General features: G+C 34.0%; 1 protein-coding gene across 1 annotated transcript; it reads right to left on the minus strand.

Moving 5' to 3' along the window:
• Positions 1-207: 207 nt before the first annotated feature.
• Positions 208-5,432, minus strand: LOC132545262 (BTB/POZ domain-containing protein 1-like). The gene is made up of 3 exons (XM_060208939.1): positions 5,176-5,432; positions 3,866-4,238; positions 208-939 (listed from the first exon to the last, which is right to left on the minus strand). The coding sequence occupies exons 1-3, from the start codon at positions 5,430-5,432 to the stop codon at positions 208-210; spliced, it is 1,362 nt and encodes a 453-aa protein (XP_060064922.1).
• Between the last annotated feature and the right edge of the window lie 10,064 nt (positions 5,433-15,496).

Here is a 15,496-nt window from a genome sequence, read left to right on the forward strand (position 1 = left end):
GAAGTATTTATGTTTATGAGTGAAAGGTGAAAGTGAGTGCAAGGGAGTAAGATAATCACCAGTTATTTTGTAATATATATTGTCTTTGCATAAATGTTTGGAAAATAAAAGAGATGCAAAAAGTATTTCTGTATAGTTTTTGAAGGTTGTATTTATACTTATATACTGAGTTCAACTGATTCGTTCGAAGTATACAAGGCACGAAAACTATTTGATGGTATTGGAAAATGATAATGAGGCCGTTAGAGGCATAAATGATGTCTCTTCCATCCGTTGTATCTTGGTATTAGAATAACAGCTCACGAAGAGAAGGAGATACGGTATTTGACCCATGCTGACGTCCGTGTTGGTACTCATCGGACTGTTGGTGAATGCTAATGTGATATCTTCTTTTGATACACTATCAATCCCATTGTTAAAATGATGATTCACTATATCATGTGACCGTTCTACGATAGTGTATGTTTTTCCAGCTCGTATTTTAATTGGAGGTTCTAATATCACGTCTCCCATGGAAGGCGTGTCGGGCTGAGGTGCTGACCTAGATTTAGTTGCTGCAATACAAAGGACATTGTCTTCAAATACTTTCAGATCGACATTACCTCGACCGTTTACGGTGAAAAACGATCCAAACCCAAACAGATACACATCGACAGAGGATTGGAAAGATATAGCTTCAAATGATACTGGTATGGTCCATTTTCCGTTTATCACTGTTCCATTTCTGTTAAATCTCTTTGGTACTCCTATCCGTCTTTCCGTGTAGTGTAATGCCACGATTTCATTATTCCTGTTATGGTTCATAATTTCTTCAATCTCGTGTGGTCTAAGTATCATGTCAGGACAAACTCTATCGAGGAAGAAATCTTTGTCAATGTAGTCAAATCGTACATTGAACAATATGTCTCCGAGAACTTCCCTTTTATTTTCTGCTGTAACCTGAAACAGTAAATGTGACCATGTGTAAAACATGATTACTATAGCGTTGTGAACGGACCGAAACACATTCTTGTTTATTGACCCTTCAATCTAAAAGATCGTGATATACCGTATAATGGATTAAGTATAGTACAGTATAGGTCTAGTCTAATTAAGTATAGTACAGTAAAGGTCTAGTCTAACTAAGTATAGTACAGTATAGGTCTAGCCTAACTAAGTATAGTACAGTATAGGTCTAGCCTAACTAAGTATAGTACAGTATAGGTCTAGCCTGATTAAGTATAGTACAGTATAGGTCTAGTCTGATTAAGTATAGTACAGTATAGGTCTAGTCTAACTAAGTATAGTACAGTATAGGTCTAGTCTAACTAAGTATAGTACAGTATAGGTCTAGCCTAACTAAGTATAGTACAGTATAGGTCTAGCCTAACTAAGTATAGTACAGTATAGGTCTAGCCTGATTAAGTATAGTAAAGTATAGGTCTAGCCTAACTAAGTAAAGTACAGTATAGGTCTAGTCTAATTAAATATAAAACAGTATAGGTCTAGTCTAATTAAATATAAAACAGTATAGGTCTAGTCCAATTAAGTATAGTACAGTATAGGTCTAGCCTAAGTATAGTACAGTATAGGTCTAGCCTATTTAAGTATAGGACAGTATAGGTCTAGCCTAATTAAGTATAGTACAGTATAGGTCTAGCCTAACTAAGTATAGTACAGTATAGGTCTAGCCTAACTAAGTATAGTACAGTATAGGTCTAGCCTGACTAAGTATAGGTCTAGTCTAACTAAGTATATTACAGTATAGGTCTAGCCTAACTACGTACAGTACAGTATAGGTCTAGGCTAAGTATAGTACAGCATAGGTCTAGTCTAAGTATAGTACAGTATAGGTCTAGTCTATCTAAGTATAGTACAGTATAGGTCTAGCCTAACTAAGTATAGTACAGTATAGGTCTAGCCTAACTAAGTATAGTACAGTATAGGTCTAGCCTAACTAAGTATAGTACAGTATAGGTCTAAGTATAGTACAGTATAGGTCTAGCCTAACTAAGTATAGTACAGTATAGGTCTAGCCTAACTAAGTATAGTACAGTATAGGTCTAGCCTAACTAAGTATAGTACAGTATAGGTCTAGCCTAACTAAGTATAGTACAGTATAGGTCTAGTCTAACTAAGTATAGTACAGTATAGGTCTAGTCTAACTAAGTATAGTACAGTATAGGTCTAGTCTAACTAAGTATAGTACAGTATAGGTCTAGTCTAACTAAGTATAGTACAGTATAGGTCTAGTCTAATTAAGTATAGTACAGTATAGGTCTAGCCTAAGTAAGTATAGGTCTAGTCTAAGTATAGTACAGTATAGGTCTAGTCTAACTAAGTATAGTACAGTATAGGTCTAGCCTAACTAAGTATAGTACAGTATAGGTCTAGCCTAACTAAGTATAGTACAGTATAGGTCTAGCCTAACTAAGTATAGTACAGTATAGGTCTAGCCTAAGTATAGGACAGTATAGGTCTAGCCTGATTAAGTATAGTACAGTATAGGTCTAGCCTAACTAAGTATAGTACAGTATAGGTCTAGCCTAACTAAGTATAGTACAGTATAGGTCTAGCCTAACTAAGTATAGTACAGTATAGGTCTAGCCTAACTAAGTATAGGACAGTATAGGTCTAGCCTAACTAAGTATAGTACAGTATAGGTCTAGCCTAACTAAGTATAGTACAGTATAGGTCTAGCCTAACTAAGTATAGTACAGTATAGTATAGGTCTAGTCTAGGTCTACTAACTAAGTATAGTATAGTACAGTATAGGTAGGTCTAGCCTAACTAAGTATAGTACAGTATAGGTCTAGCCTAACTAAGTATAGTACAGTATAGGTCTAGCCTAACTAAGTATAGTACAGTATAGGTCTAGCCTAACTAAGTATAGTACAGTATAGGTCTAGCCTGATTAAGTATAGTACAGTATAGGTCTAGCCTGATTAAGTATAGTACAGTATAGGTCTAGCCTAACTAAGTATAGTACAGTATAGGTCTAGCCTAACTAAGTATAGTACAGTATAGGTCTAGCCTGTAACTAAGTATAGTACAGTATAGGTCTAGCCTAACTAAGTATAGTACAGTATAGGTCTAGTCTAACTAAGTATAGTACAGTATAGGTCTAGCCTAACTAAGTATAGTACAGTATAGGTCTAGTCTAACTAAGTATAGTACAGTATAGGTCTAGCCTGATTAAGTATAGTACAGTATAGGTCTAGCCTAATTAAATATATTACAGTATAGGTGTAGACTGATTTAATATAATATGACTATTTACCAAATGAAAATACCTATAATTTCATAATCGGGAGTTAATTGTAGTGAGTTTTGAGACACTTTATTATTAATTCGTATGCCCTGCATTGTTGTTTGCCCTTTTATTTGGATAGATTCTTACAGTGTTGCTTCCCTCCGCGATGTTGTTTATCGAAATGGGTTATTTCAAGGTCGGGTTTAAACCATGGACCCACATTTGAAGAAGTCACCTCAACTCTGCTATAGTTTATAGATTTAATTAGATCATACTGGAAACAATAAATATATAACATTTATTTGAGATATAAACTGTCATCAATTAAACAACTTGTGCTAAAACTTCTGTCTCCATTCTAAGAAGGTAATTGTTCAGATCTTGTATCTAGCGAGGTCGCAAAGACGCTTTAATAATTAACAAAGCTTGCAGCCATTTGACAATAATTCGGTGAAAAATCTTGCTTTCAAGTAGCGCAATCGTTAACAATCGCTGGTTGAAAAAAACTTTTCCGATAGTTATCGACTTCAAAATATGCTATCGACCTATTGTTATCTAGAGCTAAGCTATCGCAATACATCGATAAGTCGACCTATCGTTACACCTACTATAAATATATGGAACAAATCATACCTCCAGATTCTGTCGTACACATTCCGTCTTCGCCCATCTGACGACGGCATCATACAAGCCTGTTTCGTCGATGTTAAGATCTCTCATAGCGGTGACACTTTCGACACAGTCCCAACACATGTGAGTGAAGACCACTGAGTCTAAAACAGCGGTGGCATTTTCCGCAATAAATCGGAGGCAGTAATTTACTAGACAATTCATCCCTAACTCATGCGACTGATGCAGTAGTTCAAAGGCTTTGTCAACTGTTAGGTATTGATCAAGGAACGCCTCACATTGAGAAACAAGAATCTCTATCAAATACTTGTTGGCTGCGTAACACACAGGTACGACATTTCCCACTGTTAAGTCGATCTTATCTGTATACAAATACCTGTAACACAAAGATATAAAAACATAACAATAAGAAATTCAATATGAGAAAAACCACTGAGAAATATGAGAAAAACTTTAAATGGTTGGTAGAACTGATAAAAAGAGAGAGAAATATACAAAGAAGAAAGGACAAGAGAATAACATTGCAATATAAATTTAGAATCAGATACGGGAAAGCTTAATTTTGGACTAAATTGCATCATATATCTGTTTCGTTCTTCTTTGAATCGTCAGTCATTTTAAGACACTTAAATTAAAACTCAAAACTTATTGAAATATATATTTTCATCCGTGCCACTATTCGAAATATAAAACGTGTCAGGTTGCGGCAACCTTGGGGACTAGACATTTCCTAAAAACTGGCATTATCATAATATGTATATACAGATAATTTAAAATATAAGCTGTATTTTGGCGAGGTTGAAGAAAGACAAAAGCGGCGAGTCAGGTTTAGCTGATGACGTACGCCAAAATAAGTGCTCCGCGCAGAAATATAGTTGCAAACTTCAACGGATATTACAGCGATTTTATAAATTTTCGTAAATCAACTTGTACATTAAAACATATAAAATCACTTATTTCCAAGTTATTTATATTGTTAAACGTAATTTTAAGTAAATTCAGAAATCGACTCTGTCGAATTTACACACGTGCGAAAATACAGCTGTTTTCAGTCACTGCCAAATACAGCAAAACAGATGTGGCAGACTTATTCCGACAACGGCACTGACAATTTTAACATAGGCATGTTAAATTCCTATGCATTATTTATTCATTTAATTTGCTGATATGAAATGCATGAGTGGCAAAGACATTTTTTCGCCCTTGTTTGAATTAATAAGTAAACAGGGAGGGGCTCAACAATGACTGTTTTGAGACTCTTACATAGCTGTTGACACTAACAGATAAAGCTCTAAATTATTACAGAGAGATACCTTAATAATATCTTGAAAGTTTCTGAAGATATATCCGGGATTGTTATCTCCTCTGTATCGGCCAAATGACCCATCAACATAGCGAAGAAAACTGGGCTTCTGCAAATTAGTACTAGTTTATGGGCGCTAATCCTTTCCTTGTCTTGACCGACAATAAATGTGACGTCATTAGCTAAGGAGGAAGTGAGGATGTAGTCAAAACTTTCGGACAATGATTTTCCAGCTTGCCAGTATGGTTCAGATGTAATAGTTGTCATTTTATCTGTATAAAAAAGGAATATTTAGCAGTGTTTATATATATATATAATATAGATGATTAATGAAGTAATAGCAACAGTACAGACATATTTGTTCTATGGATGTAGTGTAAATTAAGTAATATTTGCGTCTTGATAAAGGGGCAGGTTTCCTCGAAAATTTGACAATTCGCTTGTCCGTACTACTGCTATGACTTCATTGATCATAAATCTATCCCAGTAATACGCATTCATCGAACATTTGTTTGTGAGGATCCAGTGCCAATATTGGACCATACCGTCAATATCACTTACTAGATTCTAGACGTGCATTTACATATAAAACTCTCTCCTTCTAGTAAGATATATCAACCGTATAGTCTAGTGTTGAAATGTTTTTTGGATGCCTGTTACTGGAATACATAGATATATGATTAATGATGTTAAAACGACAATACCGATAACAAATTGTCATTTTTTGTGGCAATTCTCTCGTTTATCAATACAGAATATTTGACTCAAGTAGCATGTTCATCCTTTAGTACATAAAACAAAGATAATATTTATAACTATAAATCGAGAAGCTGTATCACATTTCTATACAATATTTAGTTAAGGGCATCTTCATGCTATTGATGCATCTTAAAGATGTATAACGAATATGAAATATTTTTCTGTATAGGTGTACATCCGATCTTTCATTACAAATGATACGCAGGTAATCACATACCATCTTCTCTTTAAACACAATTCAAAACATACAATGCGTTATATCACTTGATTATTTTATGGTTACTAATGTAGATTTTATTGTTGGTATTGCAGTGATGTGGTTTTTGCTCAATATCCTGGAATAATGTTTATCAACACAAAGGAAGGAAATTCATATTTATCTTTTTTCTACACTGTAAGATATAAATAATTAATTGATCCTTCTTATAAAAATTGGAGATAAATATATTAAGTGCCAACCCCCATAAAGGTTTTTTTGTGTCACAAATAAAATGTTTAAACCCAGATGGTTATAAAGAACTCACAATAACAGACATTAATTTATATCAAATGCCTTTTACGTGCATATTAAATAAGTAGTTAACATAGATAATGGGGAAGTGTCTTTATCATTATAAAGTCAAGGTTAGCATCATGACAGTCAAAATATTCAATGTCCAATTTAACAAGATCTTGTGATGAAAAGATAACCGAATTGTGTGTATCTATGCCCCTGAACATAGTACAGTTAATATGTGGACAATGTATTCTCTATTCTCATGATATCAGTACTGATGTAAGCGCAAAATATATAATCTCTCGATAACGGCACATACTCGTCCATGTTATCAGTTGCCATGATCGTATAGTCACCATGGGTAGATCCGTATCACAAACAGCACAGGGATATAGCTCATACTTTTGATTGACTGTGGCTAATAATATCATTTTAAATCCAGTTTAGTAAATACTATAGGTAGTCATACTTTAGTTCACTGATATTTAATTCATCTCACATTAGTCTGTCAAGCATCACACCTCTCTCACCATATGTTGACGTTAAACTTCAAATCTAATTACATGAAAGTTATTTACATGTTTAACGTGTAATTAAAATAAATCCAGATACTGGTGTAAAGCGAGCAGAAAAAATGCATCAGATAAAATACACAGACAGTAAAGACATACAAAGCAAGGTACATGTACATAAATTCAGACATGAGGAAAAAGGGATTTTACAAAAAAATACAAAATAATACTGAGACATAACGATGTAACCAGATAATATAAAGCATGGCATAGAAAGTATTTGTCATTTTTCTGATAACCTTTCTTATATTTTTTTTACCAGAAAACCCAAGCTTAGCTAGTCTTTAATTATGCAGTCAAGTGTGACACATGTTGACCTCGCATTGGAGAGTTACAGGTAGGGAATAGCAGAAGTCAGATCATTAAACACATAAGTGTGTTATTCATAAATAACATTGTCTAAATGTACACCACAATGACCAATGATACCATCATCAACATTACAGGACATTAATTACACTTAAAAGTTTATATACTGTTATAATTACCATAAACTATGATAGTTAATCACCTCCAAATTATATATAGTTTAAATTAACAATGCTATATTTCCTACCTTTAAACGTGCCAAACTGAAAGTAGATTTCAGGGTTTTCCAATTTTGATAAGGCAAATACTCAGAGGCATGGCGACAGAAAGGACCTCTCCGTCTTCACAAAAACTGAGTATTTCTCTTGTTTTGACATATAGGTATATATAAAGAAATTGCACAGGATATTCGTACATATACAACTAATTTATCCTCAGAACTCAGACACAGATATGTACAGGTACTTATTGGATTCCTTTTCACTTATTATGGTAAAAATATCATTTTTCGTTGAGATTTGTATCTGATGAGATACATTTCGCGCAAAACATTACAAAAATATGTTTTGCACTTTTCACACAAGTTAATAACTTAAACCACTACTGTATCTAGTATTTGTTGACGATTAATTCTTTTGTTAGAAAACACAGGTGAGTACATACTAAAAATAGATTTCCTTACTTGTGTATAACTTCACTGCCGCTGTCCATAGGATCACATGGTGCAGTGTATGACGTATTGAATTGTAACTAAATTGTACAAGATATACTTAATTGTTTTTTATACAGATGTAATATCAAAACATATATGTTTTGGTCAGTGAATCAATATAACATGTTGTGTTGTAATTAAAAAAAGAAACTATACAACAATGTTTCTGAGTTCAACTGTTCACTGTGACTAAAATATTAGTTGAAACAGTTTGCGTTGTGTCCGTCCGTAATTCCGCTACCATGTCCGGGCACTATCATTAACTACTTGTTACTTGAATTAATGTCACTCTGACCTACATATTAACGTTTAACTTATATAAAAGAAAAACGTTTGTCCTTGTCCAGTTTTTCTACACTTCTAATGTTTGGTACTTCGTTCCAGGGATGTGCCTTAACTTCGGTGATGCGGTGTGTCGTGCACAAAAGCAGGTCATTGTGATCTACAACTTGATCTCGTGCTACATTAAAGCAATATATTGTCTAGGCTGTATCTACTAACCTACTTTTCACCTTTATATTTTGGATAATGGTTCGATTGTTGAGGCGGTATATCAAGTAACACAATACAGTCACACGGACCTTCTTTTTACCTTTGACCCAAATTAAATATAAAGTTTGTCGGGGCGTTACCTCCGACATCATTAGTCACAGGCACATCATACTTCGGCTGTGGGTTTCCTTTAAGTGTTTTGATGGTGGACATGTAAATCCCCGAAATGTTTTATCTATATATAAATCTAATTTCAATACAAAATATCTGCCCCAGTTTCCAATTTTTGGAAACTTCACAACGGTACATATACATATAATATGTTTTGTTTTACGTTTAATACTATTTTTCTTATTTGTAATTAATCGCAACTAAGTCGATGTTGTGAATCTCGATATGTACCATATCATGTTGCATAATAGGGCTTTGTGACTGTGATATGCAGTCACATTTACGCGTAAATCACTTTTGATCAATAAGCATTAGGCCTGGTGGTCTATTTCTATTGTCTTGTTTTCTTTGCCTTGCTTCAGGTCTCAAAAAACGTATCTGTTTAAAGTACTTATTAACAAAAAGATGGGTTTATGCAGCAACTCCTTCATCTCGTGTCCGTTTTTTTTATACATAGAAATTTCTAAAAATTGTTATGAAGAACTGAAATTATTTTGGTTAGCGACTTGGTTTAATTGCAGATCATTGGACTACAGACAAATGTTTTGTATAACGCGACATACTGAAATATCATAGTTTAGACACAACGTAACAATTACATGTGTACCATGCTAATGTTTTAATACGACCATGGAACAAGAAGTTAATTTCAATGACTTTGACATATCCGTGGTGAAGGACAGAATTTCATTATAACCTTTTGTTTGCGGTCACAGAGGTATATATCACGTTTCAAATGATACAAATTTATCAAAGGTTCAGTAAAGCCAAATCATAATTAAACTGTAGCATACCTCTTTTTCGTCCTTCTAAGACAAGTCAGCAAAACTATCTGTCTAGATTTTAAAGTATAGGATGTAACTGAAGACAATAAACAAAACGATCAAACAAAACTCAAGGTGAGAAGGGGTCCTATCCCAATAATAAATTTCGAAATGGCTTATCTATGTCTATGGCATGTTCCGGTTGACTCAACAGATATTGCTTTTACAAAATATTATTAATTTCCACAGAATTACTACGTAATTGAGACACGCTCTGAAGACTGGCAATGTGGGAAACCAGTACTGGAATGTTTGCACCATATGTTTACCTCCGGTACAGCCAGTGACGTCACGTTTGTTGCGGGTGAAAACAAGGCAAACATTCCAGCCCACAAAACGATCCTTATAAGTAGAAGTCCAACGTTCTTCACTATGTTTGAAGGATCTCTTCCTGAAAAGGGGAACGTTATCATTCCGAACATACAGGGGGACATTTTCAAAGCTTTTTTGGTGTAAAGTATTGCTTTATTTTTCTCACTAGAATAGCAGAAAGCAATTAATTTATTAAGTGAAGATCATTAAAGATATACTCCCTAGATGTTGGACCGAAAATGGGCATAGTTCGACAAAAATGAATTCCAACATCTTAAATTCCAATTTTGTATATGCTTGTACTGTGTTATCTATAGTTGTAGTTATCAGAAGAAACAAAAGTGCTTTATATGACGTTTTGAAGATATTTCGCGTAATTGACAGTGTGATTTGGTTCAAAGCTTCAAAAATTTGAATGGTATTTTGTTGCTAAGGTAACTCTCTCTAGTATAAATCTGGAATCGTTGAGTAGAATTTCGACCTGATTTGTCAGACTTGAAAATAAAGATTTCGCTTGCTTAATGATCTTTGTAAATCTGACTATTTGGTTGAAAATTGCAATGATTGAAATACAGCAACCACCTTATTCTTATCTTTCTACTCCAGCATATAGTGTTCAAGAAGTTAAATACAGAAGACGGTCAAAGAATGGTTTTAGGTTTCGTTTTTTAAAATTCCATCCTATGCAGTCTTAAACTCGTTGAATCAAAGGTGATTGAAACATATTCAAACAAGGTTTTTCTTCATGTCACAACATCATACGTATAACTTAACATCATCGACTTCCGTTTTTAAGATATGTATGATGTTGCGTTCTGTCATCATAGATACATCAATCTGCATACCTTTTAATTTATGGAAAATTGTACAAAAGGCACAAGTGAACAACACTTTTAATACAAGTACAAGAATTAGCTACAGCTGAGCGAATCAACATCATTCATCTGTTTCGTACTTCTAGGGCTTGTCAGTGATGCTAGAGCAGACATTTTAGTCATGAAGAAAATAGAGAAAAGTAGAAAAGCGAAAATTAAGATGGGGAGTTACGCCAACTAAATGGTTTCATACATTTCGTTATTTAATTGTCTTATTTACGCAGGTATCTGTATACAGACAGGATTAATTTTACTATAGAGAATGTTGTTCATGTGTTAAATGCCGCCATGAAGTATTTTGTGGACGTCCTGGGTACTATTTGTGAAGATTTCATCCACCAGAATCTCTCTGTTGATAACGTCTGCCTGTTTTTGGAAAATGCTCATGAATTTCAAATTGACCAGTTGAAAACGGACTGTTTTCAACTGATTGTCCGATCAGCATTTGCCAGTTTGCATACTACATATTTAAACGAACTCTGTCCTGCTTGTATGAGTAGTATTTTAAATGCAGACGACCTCGACGCGGAGGAGAGTGACGTGTATCTCGCCATCACCAAGTGGGCAGAAGCAGAATGTTTCCAGAAAGACCTTGAGGTAAGCATCTGATAATAGTTTTATACACATTTTTATAATTTTGCGAAAAAATACGACATTTATATACAAAATAGAAACACAATCAGATGACTCAGAAACAGATTAATTTAGCTAAATAATTAATTCAACTTGATCAGATAGCACTTTTATCTTTCAAATTCTCGTTAGTAATGGAAGGTGCTGACAGTTTTGAAATCATGACATCTCTACTGATAGTGTGTTCAGTCGACAAGAAATCACGAGAATAAAGTGTCAATAACCCTGAATGATGGCGTAATTACTTAAAATAATGTTTATATAAATGTGCAATTCACATAACTTGTGATGACGTGCACACTAAAACCGTCATTTTGATGAATTGTTCTTAATTGTAGGTAACGAGTGAAAACAAAAGAAAAGTTCTTGGAGATATGATACTTCTGGGTAGATACATCCAAATGGATTTAAATTTTCTCCTAGAACGCGTGTTTCATGAAATAGTTCACCCGGAAATGGCTGTATATGTTGTTAACTATCAGAAATACAAACAAATTCCAGCTGGATCTCCTCTTAGCTGCCAATTACGAAAACCTGAAGCTGTGACATTTCAAATCTGCTGTAGAGCAGTACTTCATGGTATAGGGTCTCTGATTACATGTGAAAGACATAGTACCTCCGATGTTGGTTTTTTTGCAAGGAGATAATCTCATTAAAACTGAAAAACAATTACCATTTCTAAGGAAGGAGGGAAAACTTGGGGAAATAATTTTCGCTAAACTCATTTTTCTCACACCGCGATCCACATATACTGTAATCGAAAGGGCATCTGCAGAAAAGCCTTTCGCTTTTGGACATTTGATAAAGGGAGTTTCTTTTGTTGGAGGAAAGATCACTTTTAAGAATAAGAAACGGAGAGAGACTTCTCCAAGTGTTCCATTTTTGATTATGACGAAGCTAATTGACGATGTTGGAAGCAATCACGAAACATGATTTGGAATTGTCATCTTGTCGCTACTCTTAAAACTTCAATATTATCTTATTGTTGAAATTGCAAATGTTGTATTTATTCGTGGTGTATATTACATGATAATCTTAAAATGATATTAGTCTGCCAACCCCACGTCGAATTGTGACGCGATGTAATCACAGCATGAAGTATTTGCAATTTAGAGAAAAGTATGTAGATGTAGTTGATAATGTTGACCCTCGTCATACAGAGTGAGTCGAAAGACTCTTGCAACTTCACGGACCGTCGTAGTCTGATTTTTAAGGCATGGTGTTGAGGGTATTTATCTTTAGTGCCACTAATCGGATCTAAGTCAAGACATTGTAGTAAATTTGACTACAAGAAATTATTCGATTGCATAAATGCGATGTCTGATATCTAACTGTAACTATGGTATTATCCGTCTTACTTAACCTAATATTGTCAATCTGATTGAATATGTATTACTAGCTTGAGTAATGTCTAGTGTGTATCTGATACGTTATAGTAGTGTGTACAGTTACCCGAGGGGGCGTGTGTATGTTCGCTGTTCCGTTTTGATCAGTATGCAGGAATTGTGATCGGAATAAAACCGTGTGAATCACAGGTAGCTGATCTATTATTAGACACAGCTGCTCATACCACTTGAACAGGTACAGCATAAACAAATATCCCGCGACCGGATTGATGTCGGAGGGATTGCAGAAGCTTGCCGTGTGCTGATCATGGGGGAGCGAACCTAATTATTGCGAAGTACTAGGGTTGCTTAGTTGCGCCGATAACACCCCCTAAATGACTGACTACTCCCTATTTCTCAGTCTAATATAATTGTACATGTTTGTTACCAACACTGTGCTCATCTTCTGCAAATAAAACTTATAAAATAGATCAGTCAATTCATCTTTGCACAGGTAGAACAAGTATGAATGGGACCATTCAAGGTGTGAATCAGCATGTCTTCTTTGAACTTATTAAATTAATATGTTCACATACATAATTAGGAAAACATGCTAAAAACAAAATTGTCTTGTAGACACGACTGGCTTTTCACTTTAGATTTTAGGTATCTCAAGCCACATTGACATAAAAAATATTTCACATCCCTAATTAGTCCAAAACAATGGTATCGTTTTCCTTCAGTATTATGTTTGAGTCTAAAGTATTTCCTTTTTAAAAGGAAAGTTTTGATAGTACACCAGAAATCACATGATTTTGGCCCACCAGCACACCTTTTGAAAGAATCATATCTCATTCATTGATTCTAATTTTGTTAACTGCATTCTTTTGATTACAGTTCTTTACCAATTATGAGGGGCTCTATTTTTTATTTGTTAAAAAAACATTCGTTTTTTATATATTGCCTTACGAAGGCTGAATTGTTTTCTTTAGCAGCGACATGATCATTTAAAGTAAATATCGTCAATGTCATCAAAAACATAAGCAGCGTGGAAAGAAATTTTCTATATGTAAGCATTGGGAGCTTTATCTTCAAAGTTTTAAAAACGTAATTTCTAAATTCTCTTACCTTTAACTACACGTGTTAAATATCCTGTAAAATTAGATGTTATCATGTTATGCTAATCACTGAGTTCACAGTTAAAAGACATTTTGTTGAATAAAATATGCTGGCTGCTTGTTAGAATTACATCAACTAGAGAAGGTTGCAGTTCTTCATATAATATGCAGAATCTTAAGATTATCCATACAAAAAGATTGCATTCACCGTTTAACATATTTATGTAAGGATATTTATGTTCGTATCTTCTATCATCATGAAATGGTCGTACTAAGTACTGATCCTATCTAAACCGATAGTCAGATTTTCATAGTCGGAGTTTCTAGGATCGAATGAAGAATTATGCAGTCCTACTATTGACTACTTTCTGTCGTTTATGATCACCTGAAACACAATGAACTCCACTAGATTAAATTCAAGATCTGATCACTGTCTATATGGCAAATTTTAGTGAACAAAACACATAAGGCCACCACTGTGTCCGGATCTATCATGTTCTATACTGTCCACATGAAACAAACTGATTAAAAAAACCGATTTTATTTTGTCTCTCCAACGAAAGTATGCTCGCTACTGACTTCCTAAGGATATTGGTGAGGTCGTTAAATTTGTAACGGATATTGTTAATAGTAATATACATTGTAAGATCAAAGTTCCTTGTATTTTTACATCTTAAGTCAAACAGATCCTTTAAAAGCATTCCTGTCCGAGTCTAGCGTCGTCACTTTACCAAAGTTTACATCGGATGGTATGGTGATCAAAGGGAGTATGTGTATACGCACTGACAATTGGCAAACCTCTTCAAGACTGATGTCTTTTACAAAAAAACAAACAAACAAAACAAAACAAAACAGTTCAGAATTACTTGGTCTTATTCTACTTGTTCTTTCTCAAGAAAAGTGTAAATAAAAAAATTACAAAGGAGAGTTGTTGTAAGGTCAGGTGCATGAAGTCTTAGAATTGAATAATCATAGAGAATTACTGAGCTTAATATGAAAGTGAAAGTTGTATTATGTGTCAACACATTTACCTCAATCGGCACAACTTTAATATGGCTTGTATCTTTGAGTATACAAAAACCGTACTTCCTGTTCTTTCTCAATTGAATCCATCTTTTAAAAACGTTTATATTATTTTTTTTAATCTTATTTTACTATTTAATGTTTTTTTGGTAACGTATATATCAATAAAGTCATGCTTTAGAAATACATTATATATATTGATTGTCTTTACAAGAAAATGTGATACAGTATATACAAATGCCTACCAGTAAGAGAGTATTTTACAAATAGCTGAGTGAGTCATCGATAAAGAATTTGTGCAATCATCCCTCCACCCCTACCCCCTACATAAACAAAAGACACCAGTAAAAAGCAAACAAAATTCCCGCATTGATGCATTGAATGTATGTTTATCTTTTAAGGACTTTTGCATGAGGAATATTATTGAAGTGGAAGCAATTCAACAAGGACATAAATCAATATAAGTGTTTGAGGTAGTTATATTACACCATCTATAGAATCTCAGATAAATGAACAGAGGTATTGTGAAGACTAAGATAGAAAAACGGAAATGAAAATCTCATATAATTATGCAAGTAACAAAAGTGGGAATAATGCAAAAGATATGTGATGATCGTTCTACAAAGTGCGTAAAAGACATATTTCTTAATTCACTGAAATATACCCCTCAGTGAACCTCACACATGATCATTATTTGTGCCGTAAAATGG

The sequence above is a fragment of the Ylistrum balloti genome, unplaced genomic scaffold (genome assembly GCF_031769215.1).
Source record: "Ylistrum balloti isolate Yb309-2 unplaced genomic scaffold, AGI_CSIRO_Ybal_v1 Utg369594, whole genome shotgun sequence".
NCBI classification, from domain to species: domain Eukaryota; kingdom Metazoa; phylum Mollusca; class Bivalvia; order Pectinida; family Pectinidae; genus Ylistrum; species Ylistrum balloti.

What these genes read in the sequence shown, in the direction of transcription:
- LOC132545262 (XM_060208939.1), bottom strand. Translation starts at nt 5,432, where the DNA reads ATGACAACTATTACATCTGAACCATACTGGCAAGCTGGAAAATCATTG. An exon ending in ACTTTCAAGATATTATTAAG is followed by an intron (nt 4,239 to 5,175) that starts GTATCTCTCTGT and finishes TTTGTGTTACAG; the next exon opens with GTATTTGTATACAGATAAGA. An exon ending in GTGTACGACAGAATCTGGAG is followed by an intron (nt 940 to 3,865) that starts GTATGATTTGTT and finishes TTACTGTTTCAG; the next exon opens with GTTACAGCAGAAAATAAAAG.